The 25410-nt window shown below is 39.9% G+C and overlaps 1 protein-coding gene across 1 annotated transcript; it reads right to left on the bottom strand.

Moving 5' to 3' along the window:
* Positions 1-327: 327 nt before the first annotated feature.
* Positions 328-20894, bottom strand: RGS21 (regulator of G protein signaling 21). The gene is made up of 4 exons (XM_075002720.1): positions 20884-20894; positions 15998-16074; positions 11295-11461; positions 328-531 (listed from the first exon to the last, which is right to left on the bottom strand). The coding sequence occupies exons 1-4, from the start codon at positions 20892-20894 to the stop codon at positions 328-330; spliced, it is 459 nt and encodes a 152-aa protein (XP_074858821.1).
* Between the last annotated feature and the right edge of the window lie 4516 nt (positions 20895-25410).

Here is a 25410-nt window from a genome sequence, read left to right on the forward strand (position 1 = left end):
ATGGAAAAATGGATTTTTTCATATGGACAGTTTTGTAACTTTTCAAAAAAATTGAGTTGAAAATTTAGTTACACCTAACCCTTTCCTATGGAAAGTTTCAGTTTTGATGCCTCAGAATTTTTGACAGAAAACATTTCATTGAAAAATCTCCATCCAGCTCTGTTAGTAATATTGTACATTTTAGTATAGTGCATTTTGTATTTCAAAAGCAAATGGAAATTCTTAGATGTAATTTGCATAACCATTTAATAATATAGTATGCTAAACTTAGTTGAAAGGGAAAGTATTGAGTAGATTCATAATCCTTGTGTCTGATATTTACCTCATTCACAAAAATGGGAGCCATCTTTTCTGGTTTCCATTCTGTTGCTTATTTACCAATTCCTTATACATTTCTGACTTTAGAAACCTAGGGAAAGAGTCCTTGGCCATGAGACTGTAGATCAGTTTCTGAGCATCATCAAAACATTTCAGAGTTGGTTCCGAGATGTTCTGTGTGATGCGGTCTCTGGTAGTGAAGTCAATATTAATCTGTGGAAAAGATGTTTAAAATTAATTTAAATTTTACTGGAGAATTGGCACTTTACATCTGTGCATGATGCAAATAATATTTTCTGAGAAAAAATCATATATTATCTGATGCAAACTAGCATGCAGTTAGTACCTTTATTTTTTAGTTTAATTTGGCTCCCTGGGCTAAAAGAGGTGATATCACTACAGAAAGAAGTTTAAAAAATGCTCTTGATTATCTAAGGATAGCTCAAGGCACAAAATTGTAACTCTGTATAATACAGAAAGGAAACCATTTGCATTTCATTTCAGGGACCTATCTTTTGTAAAAGATGTTTCATAGTGCACACAACTCAATCAGCTGAGATACCTTAATTCTCCAACCATTCCAGGGTTATTTGAATGTTAATTATTAGCTAAAGGGAGTTCTGTTCTCCAATTGAATCACAGATGTGTTACTTATTAATCATAAAGGCAATAATACATTTCTTTTGAGCTTACAATAGACTTCCTGTTTGTTCTTTAACTGGCCAATTATTAACAACAATAATAACACAATGGTCCATGAGAGCAAGATGATCACACAGGGTTGGCTTTCATCCTTGTTTCCAGCAGATAAGTTAAATAATTCTCTAATATTGCTTTCTAGCTACACAATTAACCTGGAGGATTATTGATGAGGAAATAGTCCATGTCCCTATGGGAATGAGAGAGAACCACAAATAGATTTCTTTATTAAAATAAGAAACAAATGCTGATAATTCCTTTCATTAAACCAAATAGGGAGTGTGCACCTAAGTGTCTGGACTGTTGAACTGGAAACCAGGATTCCCGGTTTTTCATTTCAGTTCTGTGCCTCAAGTGGCCCATTTATAAAATGACTATAATTATACTTGCTTATTGAAGAAGTTCGGTATGGCTAACTGAAACCTATAAAGCCTTATGAGAACACTGAAGAAATAGGGGGGAGGAGTGACTGTGCAAGGTGTTGAGTTCCATAGGACTAGATTGTGACTTTTAGGCTGTGCAAGGCTGAGCAAGCTAAGGGGCAGTGTGTAAGCTTCATCAGCCCAGGACTAGCTCTTGGAGGTACTGTGATTCAGAAGTGTTGCAAGTTCTCCCATGTGTTGTCTTTGCTGTCAAGAACCAGGTCCTGCAGCAAAGCTAATCTGGAAGCAAGGTCTGTAGCAGAACTACTCTCCTGGCAATCTAATGAGCCCAAAGGCTGCCTGATAGGCTACATTGCCAGAGTGGTTGTCTCTTAAGCCCAGGTGCAGCAGCAGTCCAGTGGTTGCTCAAAGCACTCACCCATGACTGCAAAATTTCTTGTACCTGCATTTGGGCCCCCATTCAAAAAGACGACATGATCAATTACTTTGGATTCATTTTGGCAAACATCTGACTGAATTTTAGTTAATTGGGGGATAACAAATTACAGCAGGAATAATCTGTTTTCTTTCCTAAAACCTACAATAAGATCAAGACAAAATTAATCAGCAGTTAATTAGCAACAAATGAGAGGGAAATCATTTAAAATATTCTTTTTCCTTTGAAAACTCTGTATTAACTCTTTACACTTACTGGGTTTTAATCTGTGTGTTTCTTGCCATTTTGGCAGATTTTTTTTACATTCAATCTATGGTGGGTTTCCAATACTGGGGGATTCAGTCAGTCCTGCCAACAGAGGAGGTGTAATGGATCAATTGCCACAGGACCCAGAGTTTCAAAGTGGCCCAGAGCTTCTGTCTGCAGCAGCAGTGCTGACTGGAACCCTGGGACCATTTGAATTGCTTCAGGAGTGCTGCTCTGCATGGCTCTGAGGGCTAGAGTGGGGTCCAGGGCCCAGAGACAAGGTCAGGAGGGTGCTATGGGCTGACTGTCCTCAGTACCATCACTTCCACCTTTAGCCCCACCCCTTATGAGGGCACAGAGCTGGTCACCCCACCTTGCTCTGGGACCTGCGGAGGCTGTTGGCCCTGCTGGGTTCAAGCCAAGGTACTAGGATGTTGGATTGGACAGAAGACTGCCATAAGCACATAAAGCGTGCACTAAAAGATCCCTACCGTTTTCTGGAGCTCAGTATTTAAGCAGAAGGTCCCTGTTAGGGTGTGGAACACAGTGTCTGAATGAGAAACAATAAGCGACCTGGTCTAAACAGCATAGTGAAGATAAAAGGTGGAGGGTGGGATTTTGAAAACTACCAAATGACTCAGGATCTGTGTGTATTTGATTCCCGCCTTCCACAGACATACTTGTGCTCAGTCGGAGCCAACTGGCTAAACATAGGAATGCAATCATGGTGGCACAGGGCTCAGTGAACACTAACATGGGTTAGCTGCCCTAGGTATACTTTTTTTGCTGCCCAAGCAGTGTCACCACTCACCAAAGCCTGTGCTACCACAGGTACACTATGTTTAATGGAATAGCTGAAAGTGCTAGTATAAGTACTTCTATGTGAGCTGGGAGTCACAGAACAGCTCTAAGTGAAGACATAGCCTCAGTAACACATGCCCCATTGAAAACTGCTGAGTGAAGAGGAGTGCATAAGGCTTGGAGCTTGGTCCTGCCAAGAGGGCAGGGGACTGGACTCAATGACCTCCTGATGTCCCTTCCATTTCTGTGAGATGTGTATCTCTATTCTATTCTGTTCTGTTCTGTTCTGTTCTGTTCCTCTTGGGGTCCTGATCTTGAGCTCTGGGTCTGAATATCCTCACTGTTCAGGTCTTAGACTTGAAATAAATCTCCATCTCTACATCAAACGTACTTTGTTAATGCCATGTACACTTCTGGTGCTCTGTATCCTTAGTGATACATAGTTTGGCTCAATTGAACATAGTTAGAATCTTTTTTGAACTTTATTCAGATCTGACCTACCTTATAGTGGCTGATAAGGAGCAAAGGAACTATTATATTTGTCTCTTTCTTTCTGGTGTTTATATTATTTAAAATGTTCTGGGAATTTATCAGGGTTTGTTACAAAAAATTTAAAAAAGGGTGAAAATCAATGCAAAAATTAGCTCACAATTTTCAGGTAAATAATGAGGTTAATGAAGATAGGAGGATTTTGAAAAATGAATAAATATGAATAAATATAGAAAAGTAAGAGTTTATGAACCTATGATTTCTATTTTCCATTTCAGGAACAGCAACAGCAGGAAGAGCCTTTAGAATGATTTCCTTTTGGTGAACTATGCTTCTCCAGCACTTAGAATGGGTTGCTGTTACCTGACAGCCACTGTAGAGAACAGACTTGATCAGGACTCCCGTGTCCAAATCACAACATCTCCTGTCTCAGAGGTGGGACACAGAATGAGAGTCAGGAAAGTGCCAGTGGCGGTGTTTAGTAGAGGACTTTGTAGAGGACTGGAGCACAGGGCTTTGTGTTCTGTGTGATACCACCTTATCAGGGCTGTGCTGAGAGGCCCAGCTACTCAGTGGAGCTATCGTGCGAGTCAAAAATCAGAGGGTGTAGAGGGCAGGGAGAGAGTTCTTGGAGCCATGCATTACTTGTATACAGTAGCTTGCAGGGCTGCTACTACCAGGTCTGATTCATGTACCAGATATGGAATGGCTACAGAGCTTCCTTCTTAGAGAGCTATACCAGAGGTGTGTTCACCATGCAATTCTTTATTGAACTGGCAGGGAAGGCTACTGTGAGTTTGTCTTAGTGTGTTACAGAAAGCACCACACAGTGTCTGATAGTAACAATACAACTTAACATTCTTATGTTCCATCTCTAAGTTTTACATCTCTACCATTTACAAAATCATGCCATCTTTAGAGTTCGGTGTAGATTTCAAATTCTTGCATCACACACACACACCTCCTAGAACTGGAAAGGACCTTGGGAAGTCATCTAGTCCAGTCCTCTGCCCTCTTGGCAGGACCAAGAACCATCCCTAACATCTATTTGCCCCAATCCCTAAATGGCCTCCTCAAGGATTAAGCTCACAACCCTGGATTTTCTAATTACAGAACCTAAACATGTATCAACTTGGTTACCTGGCTGTTCATTAGTTTCAATGACTGGCTGTGATTGGTTCTGAAATTGACTTATCTTCTTGTCCTGTGCCTGCTATTCGTAGGGTTTGCTTGCTCTTTTGATGATTGTTGCTGAGGAGAAATTATCGATGATTTCCATTGAGCCATTGGACTGTCTATCTTTATCATGTATGAGTTGGGTGTTTATTTTTTTGCACCAGGTGGAATTGTCTGGTGTTTTTCCTCCATCCAATTTGACACAGTCACAAGTTTTGAGATCTGTGAGCTCTCTGAGAGAAAGATCTGATAAAAATTGTTTGGAAGCTCTCTTTTGCCTTTCTTCTTGCCTTGGCGTCTCTCTTTCTGTTCAACTCTGTCCACAGATGGACTCTTTCCCAAGGTTGGAACCGTAGTTCAGAGATGTATTCCCATCATTAGTTTTGCTGGACTATACCCAAAAGGTTCTGATCTCTAGTTCAAAAGAGCAAGGATTGGATCTTCCTGCTGCAGGAATTTCTTCCCTTTCTGTACAGCTGTCTTACACACCTCCAATTCACTTGTGGGTTGCTAGTAATACAATCAAAATCATATGCCACTCAGAAAGATTTAAATTCTGCTGTTGTAAATTGTGGTCCATCATCCATCACTGATCATTCTGGAATACTCAAATGAGCAGAAGTGCTTCAGTTTCTCCATAACACTGTGATATGTTATGTCTTTTAAATACATTATTTTTATCTACTTGGAAAAAATATTCCACCAGAACTATGTAAGGTCTTCTGAAATTACATACATCTGCATCTGTCTTCCAAGGTGTAGCTGGTAGCCTTATTAAAGGTTCTTTGTATTATTTTGGTCTATTCCTTCTGCATCTTTCAAATGCAGATACTTTATTCTTAACATCCTTGCTGATGCATGGCCACCATGCTGCCTGGTTTACCTGTTCATGGCCTTTAATTAGTCCTTGATTTTGTTCATGGATGAGGTTTAGGATTTCACCTCTCATTTTGTTTGGAATTCTAGTGCGATAGCTTTTCCTCATTAGACCATCTGGCTTGCTTAATTGCCCATGTACAGCAAAGTAGTCTCTCATCACTTCCTTAGTATCCTTTAGGGCCAGCAGACCCAAGTAACTTTGAATTTCTTTACGCTGCATTTCTGCCAAGGTTGTTTATTTGTACATGATATATCTTTTTGGATACTGGTTTGTCTGCACCCACAGCATCCACAGATACCCTTAAGTCATCTTCAAGTTCACAGGTGCAATGATGGGCTCTGAAACAGTGATTCTGTTACTGTCCAATTTTCTCTGAAACATATTTAGCAATTGGGTTAAATCACATTAACTTTATTGATGGGTGTTGGCATCACAACAGTGTTTGATCCAGGTCTTTCCCATTAATTAGAGTTACAAGCAGTTTATAGTGTGCTATCAGTGTAAAAGAACCTGATCCATATGGATATTTGTAAAAATTCTCACATGACCTATACCTGCCAGGTACTCCTTGTCATCTGTACATGTAGTTTTCTGCTTCTGTGAGCATGTGAAAGCAAAACAGAACTGGCTTCTACTCAGGCCCATGCTGTTGCAATGATACACCATGAGATTGTCTACACTAGCCCTGCCCGTCGAAGGGGGCATGTTAATCAGCCCAATTGGAGGAGGCTAATGTGGTTCTGTTATGCAGATGCAACACCTCATTAGCATAATAGTCTCCTTGGGAACTTCAAAGTTGCTAACTCCAAAGCACTGACAGGTAGTGTAGTTGTGGGTGCTTTGAAGTACCTGCCGAACTTCAAAGTTCTCTTACTCCCAAAACGTTTTGGGAGTAAGGGAACTTCAAAGTTTGGCACGTACTTCGAAGCACTCGTGCCTACACTGCTTATCAATGCTTTGAAGTTCCCATGGAGACCATTATGCTAATAAGGTGCTGCATCTGCATTGCAGCTCCTCATTAGCCTCCTCCGAACTGCTTGCTTAGCTTGACCCCTTCGAAAGAGGGGTCTAGTGTAGACAAACCCCATCAGCACCATAGTTTCTCACATCCTGACTGACCGTTGTGGGTTTGGTCACATCACAATATTTGAATACTGGAGATGTTGAGAAAAATTCTTTTACCCTTTCTGATGGCAATTTCTTAATTTCACCCCCATACCTAAGATTTCAGCAGTTCATTCATGATTTTGTAACTATAGAAAAGCCTTGTAGTTATGAGCCAATGTAGTTTTACCATCCTCAGTAACTTCTCAGTTCAGGAGCATTAGTTGGTGCATTCAATTCTCAAATAACTTTGACTTTCTCAGAGCTAGGATTGATTCTATCTTGGTTCATCGCCCTAAAAACTCAATATGAGCTATTTGGAAAATGATTTTTTCTTAGTTTAGCTAAATTCTGGACTGACTGACTAGGCTTTGATCTTTTCTAAGGATTTTATTGTGTTCTTTCATCAAAAAACAATATATCCAAATGTCATCCATGGAAGCTACAGTTCCATTTGTGTTTAACGGTTTTGCCATTATTATTTTATTATAAATGTCAGCTGCAATGGTAATCACAACAGCAAAATCTTCTTAGTCGGTTTAGAACACCTTGACTAACGGAAGTTGCCAGAATCTGTTTGAAGCATCCATTTTGGAGAGAACTGTAACTTCTTTTGCTTTGGGGAAAATGTCATTTTGTTTTTTTTTCTCTCACAAATATTTCATTAAATCTTTTAGTTCCATACCACTTTGTATGTTTCTATTTTTCTTTATAACCAGGACTAATGGAGCAGATCACCATGTTGGCTTACATTTTGTTCAGAAAGGCCTATCTATTTGATCCTGCAATGGATGTGTAAAATATTTGATTCAGCATTGTTTTTTTTTAAGGTTATTTGTACTCAATCTCCTTTCAAGAGCCCAGCCTCTGTAAATCAAATTCTTCTGTCTTTCTCACTAGACCCATTATGGGTGCCATGGTGTGGCTAAGAAGATTGTTGGACCTTGATCCTTTGATCACAGGTATTTGGAATACAAAGCTTTTTTGTCTTTGTAAATTGTTTCTCTGATGAAGTGATGCATGAAATTTAAAACGTCCCCTGGGCTAGTAAACTAGATGGCAGTTAATTTCAGCTCTGGGAGAGGTTGTAGGTGATTACAGGTCCCTTTTGAGACAATGGTCACATCAGGTACTTAGTCAATAGTATTGCCGTGAATATTCAGTTTTGCTCTCCACACAGGCTGTCATCACATGTGATATGTCCCAGAATCAAAGGGCTTTGGTTGTCAGTAATATTAGTCAATTCCCTGGTGACCTTGCTATGGCAAACATCTGCAAAGTGTCCATAGTTTGTGCACTTATTATATATTTTGTGTTTAGCTTGACACACGTCTTTAGCCATGAATTTTTCCAAATCCTGTGTATTTAGTCAGAAATTCTTGGTAGCTTGTGACTTCCCCAGAACTTCAGGGCTTTTATAGTAATGACTCTTAACAAGAATGGTGCATCTTTTTACTGTTTCTAACCAAGATTCTTTTTTTTTTAAGTTCTTCCAGCCTCTCATCCTACTGTTAAACTAGTTCAAACCTTTTTGCTAAGTGGGTAGCAGTTTGTACATTTAGCTGTTTTTAATATGTGTTTTTAAGTGTGTCTTTAACATATAATTCACATGAAATAGTTTTATCTAATCTGTGCTTTTATAATATTTGCAGTCCCAAAATCAAAGTTTTCGGCCAATGCATGCAGAAGTTTTATTACAAAAAATAAAATCAAAATTTTTCTCCTGATTCTTGGATTCTCTGGTGAAAACATGCTCTTTCATGGACCACATTTCTTTGTGATATAAGTATGAAATCAAAAGCATACTAAATTCTTTCTTAGTGGTATTTGTAATAGTCTTCAGTAAAGGCAAAAGGTTTAAAGATCTACGTTGCCTGCTTTGCCATAGAATATATTAAAGAAGAGACCTGAATACCTTCAGTTTCCTGGTGGAATTTTCTATTGGCTCAAAAACTTGCAAAATACCACAGCTAGACTGTCCATTCTGAAAGTCATTTAAAACTAAAGTTCTCAGGACCATTGAAGAGTGGTTTCTTGATTTGATTGTTCCTGAAAATTTTGTTGCTGTATCCTTTCCATTTACAATGTTTTATTACCATTTTTTTTCTGCTTGTAGTCTCTTCTGGCACCAGTTCGGCTACTTTTACTTTGACACCATGCCATGTGCTCCTTGTGCACAGTAGATTTGTAGGGCTTCTACTAGAATGTCTGATTCTTGTACCTAACTACAGCTCTTCCTTCTTAGAGAGACATTCTAATTTACTATGAGGTGCTCTATTATATTGCCAAGAAGGACAGTGGTTGTGAGCTTAATGAAGGGTGTGTTACACGTGGCACCAACTAGAGTCTGAACAGTACATATCATTTGGCATTCTCTTGCACATGGCACTCAAGAGAGGGCAGCAAACATGGGCTAACCAGTGGGGGCATGGTTCCCTGTATGCATGGCTAGCAGCAGCCAGGCAGTAGGATAGGTATCTGAAGGGGTCAACATGCTCTCTACACAGAAGTGGCAATGGGCAGAGACCGTGGGATGTCTGGAGGAAGAAATGTTGCCCTATTGTATTCACAGAGGTCATTAAGTGGTGTTGAGAGGTACCTGAGTACCCCTGGGAGGTATCAGGTGAGGATAGTGGGATATCCCAAAGAGGAGGAATAGCTTGGGTACTCACAAGGAACTTCATGGTAGAAGTCCCTCCTACTCACCATGATGGTGAAGTTAAGGAAGTCTTGTGGATCTCTTGCAGCAGAGGTTAGGTTGGCTGGTCTTGACTGCTAGTTCCCAACTCCCTGCTTGTTTTACTCACTCACAGCAGCCACCAAACAGAACATCAGTCCTCTGAACAGGCATACTGTGTCATTCTGCAGGGACTCTGAAAGGGGGGACCAAGCCACCATCTCTCTGTCCAGAATGAAGAGGTGGATCCATAGACTTCTGGTATGTCCAAAAATTAGGTGGAAAAAAAATTTGGGCAAAGTGGGAATTGGTAAAAACCGAAATTAGAGGGCCTTATAGACAATGAAGTTTTAAAGGGCATTTTAATATTTTTATTTTGTTTTTAAATTGCGAAGTCTACGTGTTACTTTACCTCATGCAGAAGAAAGGGCATGTTACAAAATAATTTTTGAAAAGTGGGATTTATGGACGGTTAAGTATCAAACTAAAGTCTCTGCTGTTTAATTACTTGGCACTATCTGCATGTAATTATAATATCCTTTTAGTTATCACCACATAACTTAATTCACATTCCAGCCACATAACTTAATTCACATTTTTCATGTTCTGAATCTAGAGGTGTTGAGTACCTGCAACACTTATTGACTTCAGTAAGACAAAAATGATTGGATTTGGCCTACAATTTTTGTAATTTTGTTTTTAACAATAATAATAACAATTGTATAATAAAAGAGCTTTGATCACCCAGAAGATATCAGTACATTCAAAACACTGTCACTATCAAAAGCAGAAACGTCAGCATAAAGGGCAGTAAGGGAGCACACTTCATAAAGGTGGCTAATTCATACATTTGCTCATTCATTTTTTTTTCCATGATGAAAGTGGACATTGTGTCAGGAGTATTTCAAAAGTAATGTTTCAATATTCATTACACCAAACACATGCTTGTTAAAGGAAGAAATAGTAGCCAGCAGCATTCACTAATTTACTTTGTTGAAGGAATGTTCTTTATCATATGATAAAGAAGCCTATAATCAATGAAAAACCAAGGAAAGGGAACATGCGGCTCGAACTGCCAATTTCCTACCATTCAAAAATCACGACATTGGCTTATCAATCTTGAGATGCTATAAAATAATTAATTTGTGGGGGTTCTTATATGCCAGCTTTAGAGGGATGCCACCTGCTCCCAAGTGTGTGAGAGCTTTTAAGGGTCAAAATTCAACCTCAGGTACACATGAAAAATGTGTCCTTCCCCTGATTACTGGAAGAGGGGTGCTCTTCTTGCCTTCTTCCTTCTCTAAGGTGGGAAAGCTGCCACCTAACATCTCTCCAACTCCATTACCATACCTCCTCTTTCTTCAGCCTACCTCCAGCCTTCATTAGAGTTGCAGTGCAAGCCTGCTTCTTCACCACCCGACCTGCTCCTCCCGCATTCTGTACATGCACTTTTTACTGGTTCTCTGATGCTCCTTACACTCTGCTTTTTAACAGCTTTTTTACTTGAGCCCTTTGTAAAGTGGGAGTCATTTTGGAGGTAGCAGCCACATTGATTACAGGCAGCCTCACTTCCACAAGCAGCTAGACTGTAGGGAAATTACCATCGTACTCTTGTCAATCCCCTTGACAGTAATGAAAATGACAGTCTGAGTAAGGGAAAATTCATGAGTTAACATGATGAAAGGCTGCTCACATGAGACCAATAAAAATGCCCCCAAACTGCTAAAGTCATGATAAAATTGAGAGTGTGATTATGCATACCTCTTCTTGCATCAAAACAAGAATGCATGCATTAAGACATAGGGCTGAACCCAAATCCTATGCAATATTTATTTGAAGTGTATATTTTTCAGACACTAGATGTCTCCATGTGCTTTCAAGAGTTCTAAAAAGGCTGTATTCTCTAGTAAATGAGAAAAGCTTAGCTGGAATTCAAGCTGTTTGTTGTCTCTAGTTGTCTTTCATGAATGCATTCTCTTGTAGACACCCTGTGGCCCTGAATATCATGACATTCTGAATCTTAGCTTTGCAAGTTGAGGACTATCCCTAGACACTATCTGAAGAATGCATAAATGGCTATTTTACCTCCCTTGGAGCATCAGCCTGGATAAATTCTGAATAAATCTTTTGGGCTTTTGAGGCAATTTTAGCAGAAGACTTGGTTTTCTTGAAGTCCTCACAGGCTAGCCAGAAGTCAATGTTCTCCTCACTGAACTCAGACTTCAGGAATGTTTTAAAGGCAGCCAAGCCATCTGCAGAAATAGAAGAATAAATTAGTAGACAGATGTAACCGAAGTAGCAGTCTGGTCTGAAAACTGACCACAGGATTTAGTTATATTGGCATAAGGAACTGTTAGCATTTGGGGGCTGACCATTCAGACAAACTCCTGTTGAAGGAAGATAGTTGGCTTCTGTTTGTTTTCTTTATTGTGTTTCTCTCCGCAAATATATAAAGTAATCAAGGAGAGTTTTTTCCAACAAAGAAGTGCAGAATTTGATGTGTAAAAAGTATTTTTTGTTGGAAGATATTTACTTATATTAGAATGATTGACCAATGCCTGGAAAAAGTCTTAACTTTCTACTGTTTACAGGTTTGGGGATTTAAGCCCCATAGTGGGATGTAGTAGATAGCTGTTTGGTTCCTGACTACGCCTCAGAATTCCACTGTGGCATTTTGAACTCTCTTGCCTCATTTCTCCAGAGTAGGGATACTCAGGAAATCCAGTTAATCTTGCTTATTTAGTTGCTAAGAATTCTGGGGATGGGTGCTTCTCCTTCTGTTTGTTTCTAGTGTTGACTCCAGAGGGGGCTTTAATCTCAGGTGGCTCCTCTAGGCATTACTAGGTATAGTACTGGTAGGGTGGGTCTACACTTGCTCTCAGCTTTGAAGGGGGCATGGTAATCAGGATGACAGGAGATTACTAATGAAGCGCTGTGGTGGATATGTGACACTTTATTAGGCTAATTCTCCCCTGTAGCAACTTTGAAGTGTCAAACTTGGAACTGCCAGCATACATGTAGCCACAGGCGCTTTGAAGTGCCTGTGGCTATACGGCATGCAGGCACTTTCAAGTTTGACACTTTGAAGTTGCTGTTGGGGAGAATTTGCCAAATGAAGCTCTGCATATTCATTGCAGTACTTTATTAGTAATTTCCCATCATCCTGATTACCATGCCCCCTTCCACATTGGGGACAAGTGCAGACATACCCTGATAGTATAGCCATCAACAGGCTGACGTCAACAGGGGACCTCTGGAGCTTAATGCAGGAGCCTGTGCAATTTGAGTTAAAAGCCAGCTGGTTCTCAGCTCAGGCTGTAGGGGGAAGGCTCAGTCTGTCTCTGTCTATGTCTAAACTACACGGATAGATTGGCCGGGCAGTTTGGATACTTTGTGTCAACAGAGTGGATTGCTCTTTTGATCTGCTTTGCAGTCTGGCCACAATCTGTCAATAGAAGGTTTTTTTTCAGAAAATATCTTCCAACAGTACCTTCTGCCAACAGATCACTCTAGTGTAGACATAAGCTATGTGAGTAGTCTTAAGCATATATCTACACACCAAACTTATTCTGAAAGAAGCTATTCAGGAACAGCTGTTTTTGTTTCAGGAGGAAGGGTTCTTTTGGAAATGGGTTTGCTTTCGAAGGAAACCTTTCTACATGGCTGTTTTTCTTCTGGAAAAGGCTCTCCCAGAAGCAAGATCAAGTTGAGAATATGCTCACTCATTTGCAATCCACTTTTGAAAGGGGAATGTAGTGTAGACACAGCCCCAGTTTACCAATTTTGAAATAAGATGGCTGCTATTTCAAAATTATTTCTAAATGGTGATTGTCACGTAGACGCTACCATAGTTATTTTGAAATAACTGCAGTTATTTGAAAATAAGTGTGCTTTGGAGCCCTACCCTTCCTATAGTGTACAAATTGAAGCGCATGCAGATCTGTAACATCAGGGTCTAAATTAGCTTTGTGATATAACTATGTTGCTCCTTCAGTGGCATCTGAGGAAGGCTGTGATGTTGGTTGAAAAGAAAATGAATTCTACATAGTAGCTTACGGCACATTAAGCACTGAAATACAAAAAATAAGGGATGTCATCAGATTAAAATTAATTGAGATTAATCATGAGATTAATTGAACTGTTAAACAGTAACAGAATGCCATTTGTTTAATTATTTTTGGCAGTTTTCTACATTTTCAAATATACTGATTCTAATTACAACACAGAAAAGAAAGTGAACAGTGCACACTTTATGGATTTGATTACAATTATTTTCAATGTAAAAACAAAACAGATAGTATTTTGCAAATCACTAAATCAAGTACTATAGTGCAATCTCTACCACTGAAGTCGAATTTATAAATGTAGAATTGTGTACAAAAAATACCTGCACTCAAAAATGTAAAACTTTAAACCCTACAAGTCCACTCAATACTACTTCTTGTTCAGCCAATTTCTCAGACAAACAAGTTTGTTTATATTTGCAGGAGATTGGGCTCCCCACTTGTTCAGAATGCCACCTGAAAGTGAGAACAAACTTTGACAAGGCTCTGTTGTAGCCAGAGTCACATATTTATATGCCGTATGCGGTAAGCATTCGCATGACCCTTCATGTTTTGACCACAGTTCCAGAGGGCATGCATCCATTCTGATGGTGGGTTCTGCTCAAGAGCAATCCAAAGCAGAGCAGACTGATGCATGTTCATCATCTAAGTCAGTTGTCACCAGCAGAAGATTGATGTTTTTTCTTCTTGGCAGTTTGGGTTCTAAAGTTTCTAATTAGAGCTTTGCCTTTTTAGATCTGAAAGCATGGTCCACACCTTGTCCTCACAGATTTTGGAGATCCCTTAAGGTTCTTAAACCTTAGGCTGTGGCTATCTTTAGAAATTGCTCATTGACACTTCCTTTGTGTTTTGTCAAATCTGCAACAAAATTCTTAATACAAATGTGCGGAGTCATCATATGGAACTTAAAATATTTGGCAGATTGGAGATAAAATAGAGCTAGATATACACAATATCCCCCCCCCCAGGAGTTTATTCACAAAATTAATTAATGCATCTTTAACAAGTGTCATCACCATGGTAATATTCTCTGGAAAGGTGGTGGAAGTGTGGAAGCACAAATATTTAGCATAGCCAGATACAAAAGTCCCATGAAAATATGTTATCACTTTCTGGTGAAATTTTAAATAAGTCAATATCATTATTGCCTGTAAGTGTAAACAAACTTGTTTGTCTTAGTGATTGGATGAACAAGAAGTAGACTGAGTAGAATTGTAGGTGATAAGGTTTTATGTTGTTTTGATTTTGAATGCTGTTATATAACACAAAAAGAACCACCCTACATTTGTAAATTGCACTTCTATGATAGAGAGCAAACGTACGAGGTAAGTTGAAAGATACTATTTCTTTTGTTTATCGTTTTTACAATGTAAAATAAAAAAAACTGTGACAATGAAATCAATATATCTGAAAATGTTGAAAAACAGCCAAAATATTTAATAAATTTTAAGTGATATTTTATTGTTTAACAGTGTGATTAAAACTGCAATTCATCATAATTAATTTTTAATTGCAATTAATTTTTGAGTTTATTGCATGAGTTAACGGTGATTAAATCTTAGTTCTACACAGGGCCTTAAATTCACATAATTTTGGCTATGTAAATGTTCCTGTGACCCATAAACCCTTCAGTGCCACCTAACAAAGAGGTTAGAAGAGTATCATGGTCCTGATTATGTACATTCTAATTATATCTAAGGTGAGAGTTGTGGGGAAGGCCACTTTATCTGGTGCCTCAATGATAGTCATGTTTTGGACCTACACACCACTGATTACACACTTTAGTGAGACTTTCTCCTTGACCTGTTCCTTTACAACCAACCTCAGCTGCTTTTCCAGCTCCTCTTTTAACTTCTGGGCATCTGAATGAAGATATATTTACTTTGCACAATTGCAAAGTTCCAACCTATCAGTTTAGGATACTTGCAAGCTTACATTTGGAATATGATAAAGTGTGTTGGTGTATTTAGGCGAGAGAAATGAGTCCTGTAGCATTGCTTCCCCTTGTGCTAAGATCAGAGGGAAAACCTTCTTTCCTCACTGGCTTTCTGGAGTGCTACACCACAGCTCCCCATGCAGTTACAAACTCCTTCAACCTCTTCTCTTATACCTCATTCTGTAAAATCTTACTTACATAATAAGTAGCTTTTAGTCACACAAAGACAATGTATGTGAATAACTGTTTTATGGATCAGACTCCTGAAGTATGAAACAAGAATCAATGAATCATCGATTACATCACTGGAGAATGTAGTCCCAAATCTTCAAGATGCCACTGTTTAGAATATTTTTGCAGATGCAAATAGGCAGAAAGAGACTATCTACTGTATTAGTCCGATCCTGTAAATGAAGCGAAACTCTTTTGTATTCAGGTGTGATACTATAACTAAAGAAAATGCTCACTTCCTTGAGTAGAAAAACTGAAGTCAAATTAGAAGATGCTCTGGAAAAATTCTATCCTCCATCTTGGCTGTGCAACATCATCAAAATAATCCAAATTCTTCAGTGGTGTTTTAACTGAAGGCACATGTTTATATTTCTTTTAAAAAAACAGATAGTTTTAAAAATTACGAGCTGTAGGTGGTATAGTCAGATCAAACTGACATTTAATTATAGCAACTTTGGTCTTGAATCTGCCCCCTCTCTAGTCAGTGCCAAAGCTTTCAGTGATCTCAGATAAACAGGGTCAGTCGACATGTTTTTACAGTCACAGATACTTCTTACCTTTATTTGCCAGCAGTGTATCCACAGACTCAGACCGTTCCATTGTTTGCCTAGAGGTTGACCTGTGGAAACAACATCTACTCTTGAAAATAGCATTGTCATCTTTTGCCTATACAGTCTGTTAGCTTTTTTATTACTTGGAGCATGTCATTCTCACCTCACTAACAAAGCGTGATGAGCATTGCACCATTTATATGAAAGAGTGAAAGGTTAAAAGTAGTTGGGCTTTTTAGTGTTCAGATGACCATAGAGCACCACAAAGTAGGATATAATTTGACACTGGCAACTTGATTATTAATCTCAGAGACAGTAGTAATAATGTTTGCAATTGACTGGACTATTATTAAGATACAGGAGAGATATTAGTTACTCTTTTGTAGTGGAGTGCTAGGTTTCTTTTCAACTTTGAATGGATTAACTATTAATTTACATGACACTTCTTGCCTGGAAAAACTTGAATTATCTAAAAGGTTACCGCACTAGCAATGGAGAAATAAATGGGCTATTTCTTAGTTCGCTAGTGATTATAAATGTCTGAATCCATTCTTCGTTTTCATTCTCAGCAAGGTTTTGATTAAATATTTATTTAAGTTAAACAAATCTGTCTCTTTTGTTTCCTTACTAGTGTTGGGGGTTCCTCTTTCCCACCTCTAAAAGTGTGTCAACCCCTACTGAAGCATACAAGAATGCAATTATTTCGATAAATTTTGAATTCTGGGCTGATGTATTTAATTCTAGGAAACTGTCAGAGCAGAATAAGATCTTTTCCAAATTATTTAATAATTTTGAATGAACCTTCCTTCCAATGAAACATCCTTTTATACTTGATGCTTGTGCAATATGATCTAAAACAGACTTGTTGAGCATCTGAACTGTTATCCATTGTCTGGCTAGTGAATAAAACCCATTATTATGTAAGTATTCCACTACAAGTGTTTCTGATGCAGAGCAGTAAAAGTGGTTGTTTATATGTTCAGTTGATTCGTCAGGCTGCATTCTTTAAAAATGTCCACTTGCTAAAGACATTACCGAACAAAATATTCATAGAATAATCTCTCTAGCTTAGATACCTTTAAACCACCCATTACTTACATTTTAGCATTTCATCAAGATGTGCTTTGCATTTTGATATACGGTGTAGAATGACTGTGCCACTCAGATATATGGCCATGTCTATATTAGGAAAAAAGGTTTGTTGACTAAAATGTTAAAATTCTAGCATAAGCGAGGCCAGTTTACACTTAAAACTGTAGCTGTACTTAACGTTTATTCTCGACCACCTAATATGTTCAAATTGGAATTTGCATTCTCTAAATTAGGATGTTAACATGTTTTAAATATACCTTTTCGCCCTTAGTGAATGTGACGATATATGCAAAATTAGACCTGAAAACTTACATCAACATAGCTATATCTCTCACCGGTGTAAAAATCCACACCCCTAAGAGGCATACCTAAACAAACTTCATTCCCTACATAGACAGCACTCAGTCAACAAAAGAATTCCTCTAACCAGTATAGCTATAAGCTCTCAGGCTATGTCTACACTACAGTGATCCACCAACAGAAGTTATTTTTGGAAGATATCTTTCAACAAAACCTCTGACAGATCATATCTACACATAAAAACAACTCAAAAGAGCAATCTGCTTTGTCAACAGACAGCAGCCAGACTTCCGGACCCTCTCTTGACAGAACGACTGACAGAAAGGTTTGAAAATAGGTCGGCCCAGTGATCTGGAAGCCCTGGCTGTCAACTGAAGGTCCCCTGGAGTGCCCACACTGAAGTTTTGTCCACAGATTCTGTCAACAGAAGCATTCTGCCTCATATGGGAGCAACAGAAGTCTCCCAAGGAAACTGCTGTGTTCTGTAGACAGTTTCCCACCAAAACACATTTTAAGTGTAGACGTGCCACAAGTTTTGTCAACAAAACCCCAGTTTTGTTGAGAAAATTCTTTACTTGATCTGGCCCATTACAAAAGCAGTTTCTCTGCTCTTGATGTTCACACTTCCACATTAGCTACTGATAAAGGGCCACATCCTCCATGACTGAACTGACTTGATTTCTCCTCTCTTGATGTTCACAACTCCACATTAACATCTGATAATGCACCACATCCTCCATGCCTGAACAGACCTTGTTAACTCTGGCCCTCCCCTTGACTGGGACTCCCTCTTTAAACCCTCCTCTGAAACCCACCCACTCATGCATCTGACGAAGTGAGTCTTTGCCCACGAAAGCTTATGCTCCAAAATGTCCTTATTTCGTTTAGTTTATCAAATGGGTAAAGCAATATAAGTTAAGCAAATGGCTTGTTTTAATTCCATTTTCTCTTTTTTGTAATTTTTGTTTATAAATTTGGTTAAAATTGTTGTATGGATAACTTCACTTTCACTTCCGCAGGAGAAAAGAGAACCCCAGTACCTCTAAGGAAAGGCGGTGAAGGCTAATAAGTTTCTTTAATATACACCCGTTTCTGTCTGAGCCTGGACAGAGGTGTTTTATCCCACACAGTTGTGTAATGAGTAGGCTTCAGCGGGCGAAACACAGAGAGTATGTCTTCAATGCACGGTTATCCTGGACAATTTCAAAACTGCTAACTCTTTGACTCCCCTCCCCCCTGATTTGATTGACTGCATGCCCCATTTGCTGCCTTCTTGGGCAAGTTCATTAGTTCTCATGAGTGTCTTTATCCAAAAGATTCTGTGATGGAGCACTTCCTCCACACTAGTTCCCTGCAAGGGTTAAAGGCAGCACCAGGGAAGCTACATCATAGCCAGCCAGTAGGAAGGCAGCTTGAAGAAAAGCCAATTAGAGCTGAGCAAGCCCTGTGTAAAAAGAGTTGAGGAATGGAGTAGTTCAATTTCCCTCCATGAAGAAGGAGTTGAGTCCCAGCGAGGGAGGGGTGGGAACCATTAGCACCATGGAGAGTGCAGTGTTAGACCAATGATGGTGCTGTGGACTACCGTGGGAAAGTGGCCCAGGGAAGCAGAAGGAGGGGAAAGAAAGTTGGAGAAGACCAGGGGAGGCATCATGGGGTTGAGTCCACCCTATTACAGACTCACACAGAGTAAACTGGGTAAGAAAATCCCTCATTTTATCTAGAACAATGAATGATCTAAATTGACCTGCTAGGTTCCATATATGGAAGTCTAGTTCGTTCCTATCTCATGCTTAGATCACAGAGCTATGGCCCCTAGTGAGGACAGGAGCTCAGTCCAGCTAAAAGATTTAGAGATTGTTGGCTCATCAAAGCACTGCTGGCTTCCTATGTCTGTCAGCTATAGAGGGTATTTGTAATTCTTGGCAGGAGGAATCTTTCTTCTGCCACTGCATAACACCTGATCAGGAATTCTATGCTGCTGCTTTCTCTGAAATAGAAATATGAGGGCAGTTTTTTTCAGGGTTGACTGGACATCCATCAGTCAGGAGAGAATTTTATGGTAACCTCTAATGTGAAGTGTATGATGTTCTTGTTGGATTGACAAATCCATTCTGGAAATCACCTAAGGAATGTTATTCTTTATGTTCTTTATGCCAACAGCTGACCGTAGTAGGGGCTGATGTTCCTGTACCTACTGGATTAAAAAACATTGGCTAAACACCTGTTCAGACTTCATTCTAACAAATTGTGGGGATTTTAAAAATTTCAACTCAGTCATGATTGAAGTATGATTATATTTGATATTCTTAACTACTGGCTGAGAGCTTAATTGTGTCAGCCCTTACTGAAGCACACGGGAGTTTGTGAGTTGTGTTCTACACACAGTTATGGAAGTATATTACAGATAATGTTATTCAGTGAAACATGGAGCTATAGATATGTAACTCAGAGAGCTGGAAGGGACCTTGGGAGGTCATCAAGTCCAGTCCCCCACACTCACAGCAGGACCTATCACCATCCCTGACAGATTTATTTATTTATATCTAACCTGTCCCTGGACGGTCACCACAAGGATTAAACCCACAACTCTGGGTTTACAGGGACAATAATCTAACCACTGAGCCATTCCTCCCATTTAAAAAAAATGCAGTTCCCTGCGCTCACAGCAGGACCTATCATTACCGTCCCTGCCAGATTTTTTTTTTTAAACTGATGTGCCCCAGACCATTGAAGGGCCCCCTCAGGGATGAAATGCACAACCCTAGCTTTAGGAGGCTAATGTCCTAACCACTGAGCTATCCCTCCCTTGTTAATAGCATATTTATCAAGCTGCGGTATGGGATCATCAACATGCTGTCATGTGTGCCCTTGTTTTCAGAGGATTGCACTGATACTATAACATTGCAAGCATTATTTGGAAATAGCTGTCAATTTACTTGCATCATAACTGCAAAATTATATAAAAATGAATACAAATGCTTATATAAACTGAAACTAAGTATAGCCTATATATTTTAAAAACCAATTAAAATGATAAAATATATTATGTGAAACTGTGACATTGTCTGTTGTCTGACAATCTGTGAGCCTGACAGTTCTCTGCTGCCTTTGGTGGAGTTATGCCAGCAGAAAAATTGGACCAGTAAATGTAAACAACATTAATCAAATATATAACAAATCCTTGGGAAGTTCAGCACATTTTTAACTGCTTTCAAATCTCCTGGGGAAGCAGTATGAAAGAGCAGGGCAAATTAGAAAGAATGGACCTAATCCCACACATTTTCCTCATGAGACCAGTGCTGCTTGCTTTATTCAGAGTGATCTTACTGACTTCAGTAGGATTACTCTCATGAGTATGGTGCATAAATTGCCCCAAGGACCAACATCAACATATTAATTATAAACGAGGAAGGAAATAAAGACTGTCTAGGCTAATCAGACGTCACCTGTCCCATTCCATATATCTTCTCAGATGAAAATAGCCATAAAGCACAACTCACTTCACGGGCATTTTTCGTCCCACTGTCTGACTGTCACAGGTAATGCAGAATTTTTCTTTCTGACTGATCTTCAAGCTGAAGGTAATGTGACAGCAGGAATGTTACAATTAGTATGCAAATAACCAAACAGCGGGTTGCAAATTGACATTCTGTTTTACTGCTTGCTTTCAAATTATTTCTGTTTCACAAACATGGCTTGTTTTTGATCACAGACAGTCTAATTCAATCTCCCCAGTGTAAGGAATAGCTATTTAAAGTTTGAGAGATGTTTCCATCTAAACCATTTTTAATTATTTACACTCTGGACAACTTCTTCACAGAGACATCACCCGGTGGGCTACAGCCTGGTCTTGAACTGATGTTGTTATCAACCTGCTGTGAAACTCTGTAATGTGGGCCTGTTCCTCTTTCCTTTCCCTACTCCATCTTCCCTTGCTCTAGCCCCAATAAAAAACCAAAACCAACCAACCACTAGACCCTATACTACATACACCTGATAATGCTTTGCCAATCCAGTACCGAATTCAGGTACTTTATGTTGTATCTACATGCTCTGGCCTCCTCCTATTAGTGTCTCTCAACTGTAAGCAGTGCAAGACAGAATTGCTCCTTTTGTGTGTTTATACAGCACTCAGAGCACAGAGGTGCTTGCTGGGTCTTTACATGTTATAATAAGTAATTACTTCTATTACTACTTCTACTTCTTCTAATCTAATTGTGCAACATCTCAGTGACAACTGCAGCAGTTCTTTCATAATACATCTCTTTTCTACATAACCTCTGTAGGTATCTTCAATGGTGCTTAGTGCTATAAGTGTATTTTCCTTCATGTTGTATCCTTCTGCTCTTTGCATTATCTTTCCTTTTCTCTGTTCTTTATTCCCATGCTTCCCAGCCCTTGCTTCATACCACCTGATTCTCCTCCTTCTTCTGCTTGTTTTTCTGTCCTTCTTTGCGTCTTTCTCTCCCTGCACTCCACTAAACACCTTGGCCTGCAGACTGGTTGTAGCTCCTCCTCTCATGTTCTTCTGCACATTCTGCCTAGTTGATCATTCATTATTAGGTTTCCGTGAGTGTATAAGATGTCTGAATTAATAAATGTTGGGGCAATTTTTAATCAAGTGAAACCTGCACAAGTCTGTCTTCAATAAGTAACTCCCTGAATTAGGGACTTCTTCAAAGTACTATTACACAATTTCCAGTACAATATTGGTTGACCTTTATTCAAAGACTGATTATTCTGGGCAACCAATATTTGCTAATGCCCTGGAAAATCAGTTGGGACAAGTTTTATTGCATTGGCTTTTAAAGGGTAACTGTAGGATGTCCTTAGATAACTTATCCCAGAAGAGATTAATTTAGTCTTTTGAGACCTTTGATTCAATATTACCCATAGAAGTACTTCACTATTTTGAAAACTTCATTAGTTCTTAATGGCCGTGTCTACACTAGCCCCAAACTTCGAAATGGCAACGCAAATGGCCATTTCGAAGTTTACTAATGAAGCACTGAAAGGCATATTCAGCGCTTCATTAGCATGCGGGTGGCCGCGGCACTTCGAAATTGATGTGGCTCACCCCGACAGGGCTCCTTTTCGAAAGGACCCCGCCTACTTCGAAGGCCCCTTATTCCCATCAGCTCATGGGAATAAGGGGACTTCGAAGTAGGCGGCGTCCTTTCGAAAAGGAGCCCCATGGGGACGAGCCGCGCGGCGGCAAGCCGCGTCAATTTCGAAGTGCCGTGGCTGCCCGCATGCTAATGAAGCGCTGAATATGCATTTCAGCGCTTCATTAGTCAACTTCAAAATGGCCATTTGCGTGGCCATTTCGAAGTTTGGGGCTAGTGTAGACGTAGCCAATATCTGTTTTTAAAGAAAAAAATTAAGATTGAGCTCAATATTTTAAAAAATTAGTTTAGCTGTATGAGTTGGCATTAGTATTTCAGCAAGACACTCACAACAAAGATGCAAGATATTTTCATTGGTAAGCAAAAGCAGATTCTTGTGATTTTGATGACAATGCAAATTAAATGCAAATGTATCTAACAGAACAACAAAATCTTATCTTAAATAATTACAAAACCTTAAAATTCAACATTATGTAGAAACTCCTGGCAGTTGTATTAGCCCAAGGACATGTAACTAGTGACTTGGTAGTAAGCTTAAAGAGTATTCTTAAGGTTTTCATTTGTTCAAAAAAGTAGTAGCTTGGTTCCCACAGGCTATTCGTATAACAGAAAAAAAACATTACAATATGTCCTTTCATTGTCATACATCCTTAAGCAGAGAGAAACTGCAGTTTGTGAAGAGTTAACAAACACCTTAAGGAAAGTCGCAGGGAGGTAGTCATGTTAGTATGTATCTTCACAAAACAAAAAACCAGTATTGTAGTGCTTTAGACTAACAATATAATTTATTAGGTGATGAGCTTTTGTGGGACCGACCACTTCTTCAGATCAGTATTGTTTTCCTCAAGGACATTTGGAGAAAAGGGACCAAATTTTGATTGCAGTTATTAGTTCAGTAAACCCTTGATAAAGCAGACCCTGTTTTACCAGACATTGGTAATAACAGATGTCCTCTAGCCTCCTTCCCTGCCCCACAAAAACTAAAGTATTGTACTGTACAGTACGGAAAATGGTGACTCATCAGAGCTGCCACAAGGTCCCCCCATCCCCATGGCTAAGACCGCTTGCTGGGTCTTCTCTCCCCACAGCTGAGACTGCCACAGCTCTGGGGTCCCTGGCAGCAGTTGCTGGGTACCTCCTGCGGCTGAGACTACTGCCCCCCACCCCCTGCAGCTGAGGAGCCCTCATGGTCTACCCTGAGCATGGGTGGCTCAGAGCGGCAGGAGTTGCTGCACTCATAGAGTGGAGCGGTCCTCTGTCTCTGAGCTGCCCACGCTCAGGGCAGAGCATGGCAGCTCCTCCAGCTCCAAGCCACCTGTGCTCAGGGCAGAGCATAGGTGGCGCAAAGCTGGAGGAGCCCCATGCTCAGGGCACAGCCCAGGTGGCTGGGACCTGAAGGAACCATAGCGCTCTGCTTTCAGTGCTGGATTGGAGAGAAGCTGGGAAGGGTGTCCTCAGCTTCTGGTATATTGCTGGTATTTTAATCATTAAGAAGATCTATATGTCAATGAGTCTCATAACAGTAATTATTATTGTTCAGTGAGATTGACAATACAGTAAACCCTCGGATTTAATGGACTTTTGGGATTAATGGACACCGCTCCCTGCATTAGTCCGTTAAATTGAGGGTTTACTGTATTGCCAAACCGAAACATTTAAAAATGATGTTTTGGGTGTCAAAAGCATGGTACAATCTTAAAAATGCTGAGCTAGAGAATGTGCAGAGACAATATGGACGTGGACTCGGTCCAAAGAGTTTACTGTATAATTTGAGTATGACAAGTCAGGTTGCTGCATGGGGCAAAGAGAGGGGCTACTTTATGCAGCTTCTTGGCTGGCAAACCCTGTAATTAATTTACACAGAACCACTTTCAGTCTTACCCCTCCTCAGGTGTTTGTGGTGTGGGGAGAACACTGCCATAGCATCTACTGTCTAATAAGCACAAGGGCTGTGTCCTGCATAGTACTTCTTCAGGTACATGCTAACCCACATGGGAATGGAGCAGGCATGCCAGGGGGCCTGACTCCTCCTCCAATTTGGACTGAAGATCTGGCAGGCTGTGGGAAGAATTTACAGCACCTCCGATGGACTGTAAGGGTGCATTCTTCCATCTGTGGATGCTTTGGTATTGTTGGTCAGGAAGCATAGCTTTACACTTCCCTGTGTGCAGGCTCAGGACTCACAGCTATAATGCATACCATGGTTAATATACAAGAGCATTGTTCAAGGAATATAATTACTTTTTTAGTGAGGCACAAAGGACAAAGCCAAGATTCTGTGTGTAAAGTTAGGGTCCCTGGATCTTTTTCTGAGCTTCCCCTCCAAGTGATAGTTAACATTGGCCTGCTCAACCCAAGGTTGTGAATTCAAGAAGTGTGTCTGCACTGCCCCCTAATGGGGGGGATGTGTATTGTGACCCTGATTCCACAGTGGTCTCAGATATATGCTTAACTTAATGCATGTGCTTAAAGTCCACCCCTACTCTGCAAAGCACTTAGGCAGGAGCTTAACTTAAGACCTGGAAATGTCAATAGCTAAAGCTCAGCTAACAATGAAGTGCTCTGCTGAACTGGGCCTTTCTGCAGAACTTAGTAGGGGATTGAAGAAGTTATTTTTTTCCTGGCAGAGTCCTTGAATTTTTTTTTGAATGAGGGAATGGCTAACATAGGAACATAAGAACAGCCATAGTGATTCAGACCAAAGGTCCATCTAGCTCAGTATGTTGTCTTCCAACAGAGGCCAATGCCCGATGCCCCAGAGGAAGTGAACAGAACAGGGAATCATCAAGCGATCCCTCCCCTGTTATCCTTTTCCAGCCTCTGACAAACAGATGCTGAGGACACCATCCCTGCCCATCCTGGCTATTAGCCATTGATGGATCTACCCTCCATGAAATGTAT

Source organism: Carettochelys insculpta, chromosome 9, assembly GCF_033958435.1.
Source record: "Carettochelys insculpta isolate YL-2023 chromosome 9, ASM3395843v1, whole genome shotgun sequence".
Classification (NCBI taxonomy): Eukaryota; Metazoa; Chordata; order Testudines; family Carettochelyidae; genus Carettochelys; species Carettochelys insculpta.

Coding starts and splice junctions, on each gene's coding strand:
- RGS21 (XM_075002720.1), bottom strand. Junction 11,462..15,997: donor TACACTGCTGGCAAATAAAG/GTAAGAAGTATC, acceptor CTATTTCTGCAG/ATGGCTTGGCTGCCTTTAAA. Junction 532..11,294: donor AGGCTGATGCTCCAAGGGAG/GTAAAATAGCCA, acceptor TCTTTTCCACAG/ATTAATATTGACTTCACTAC.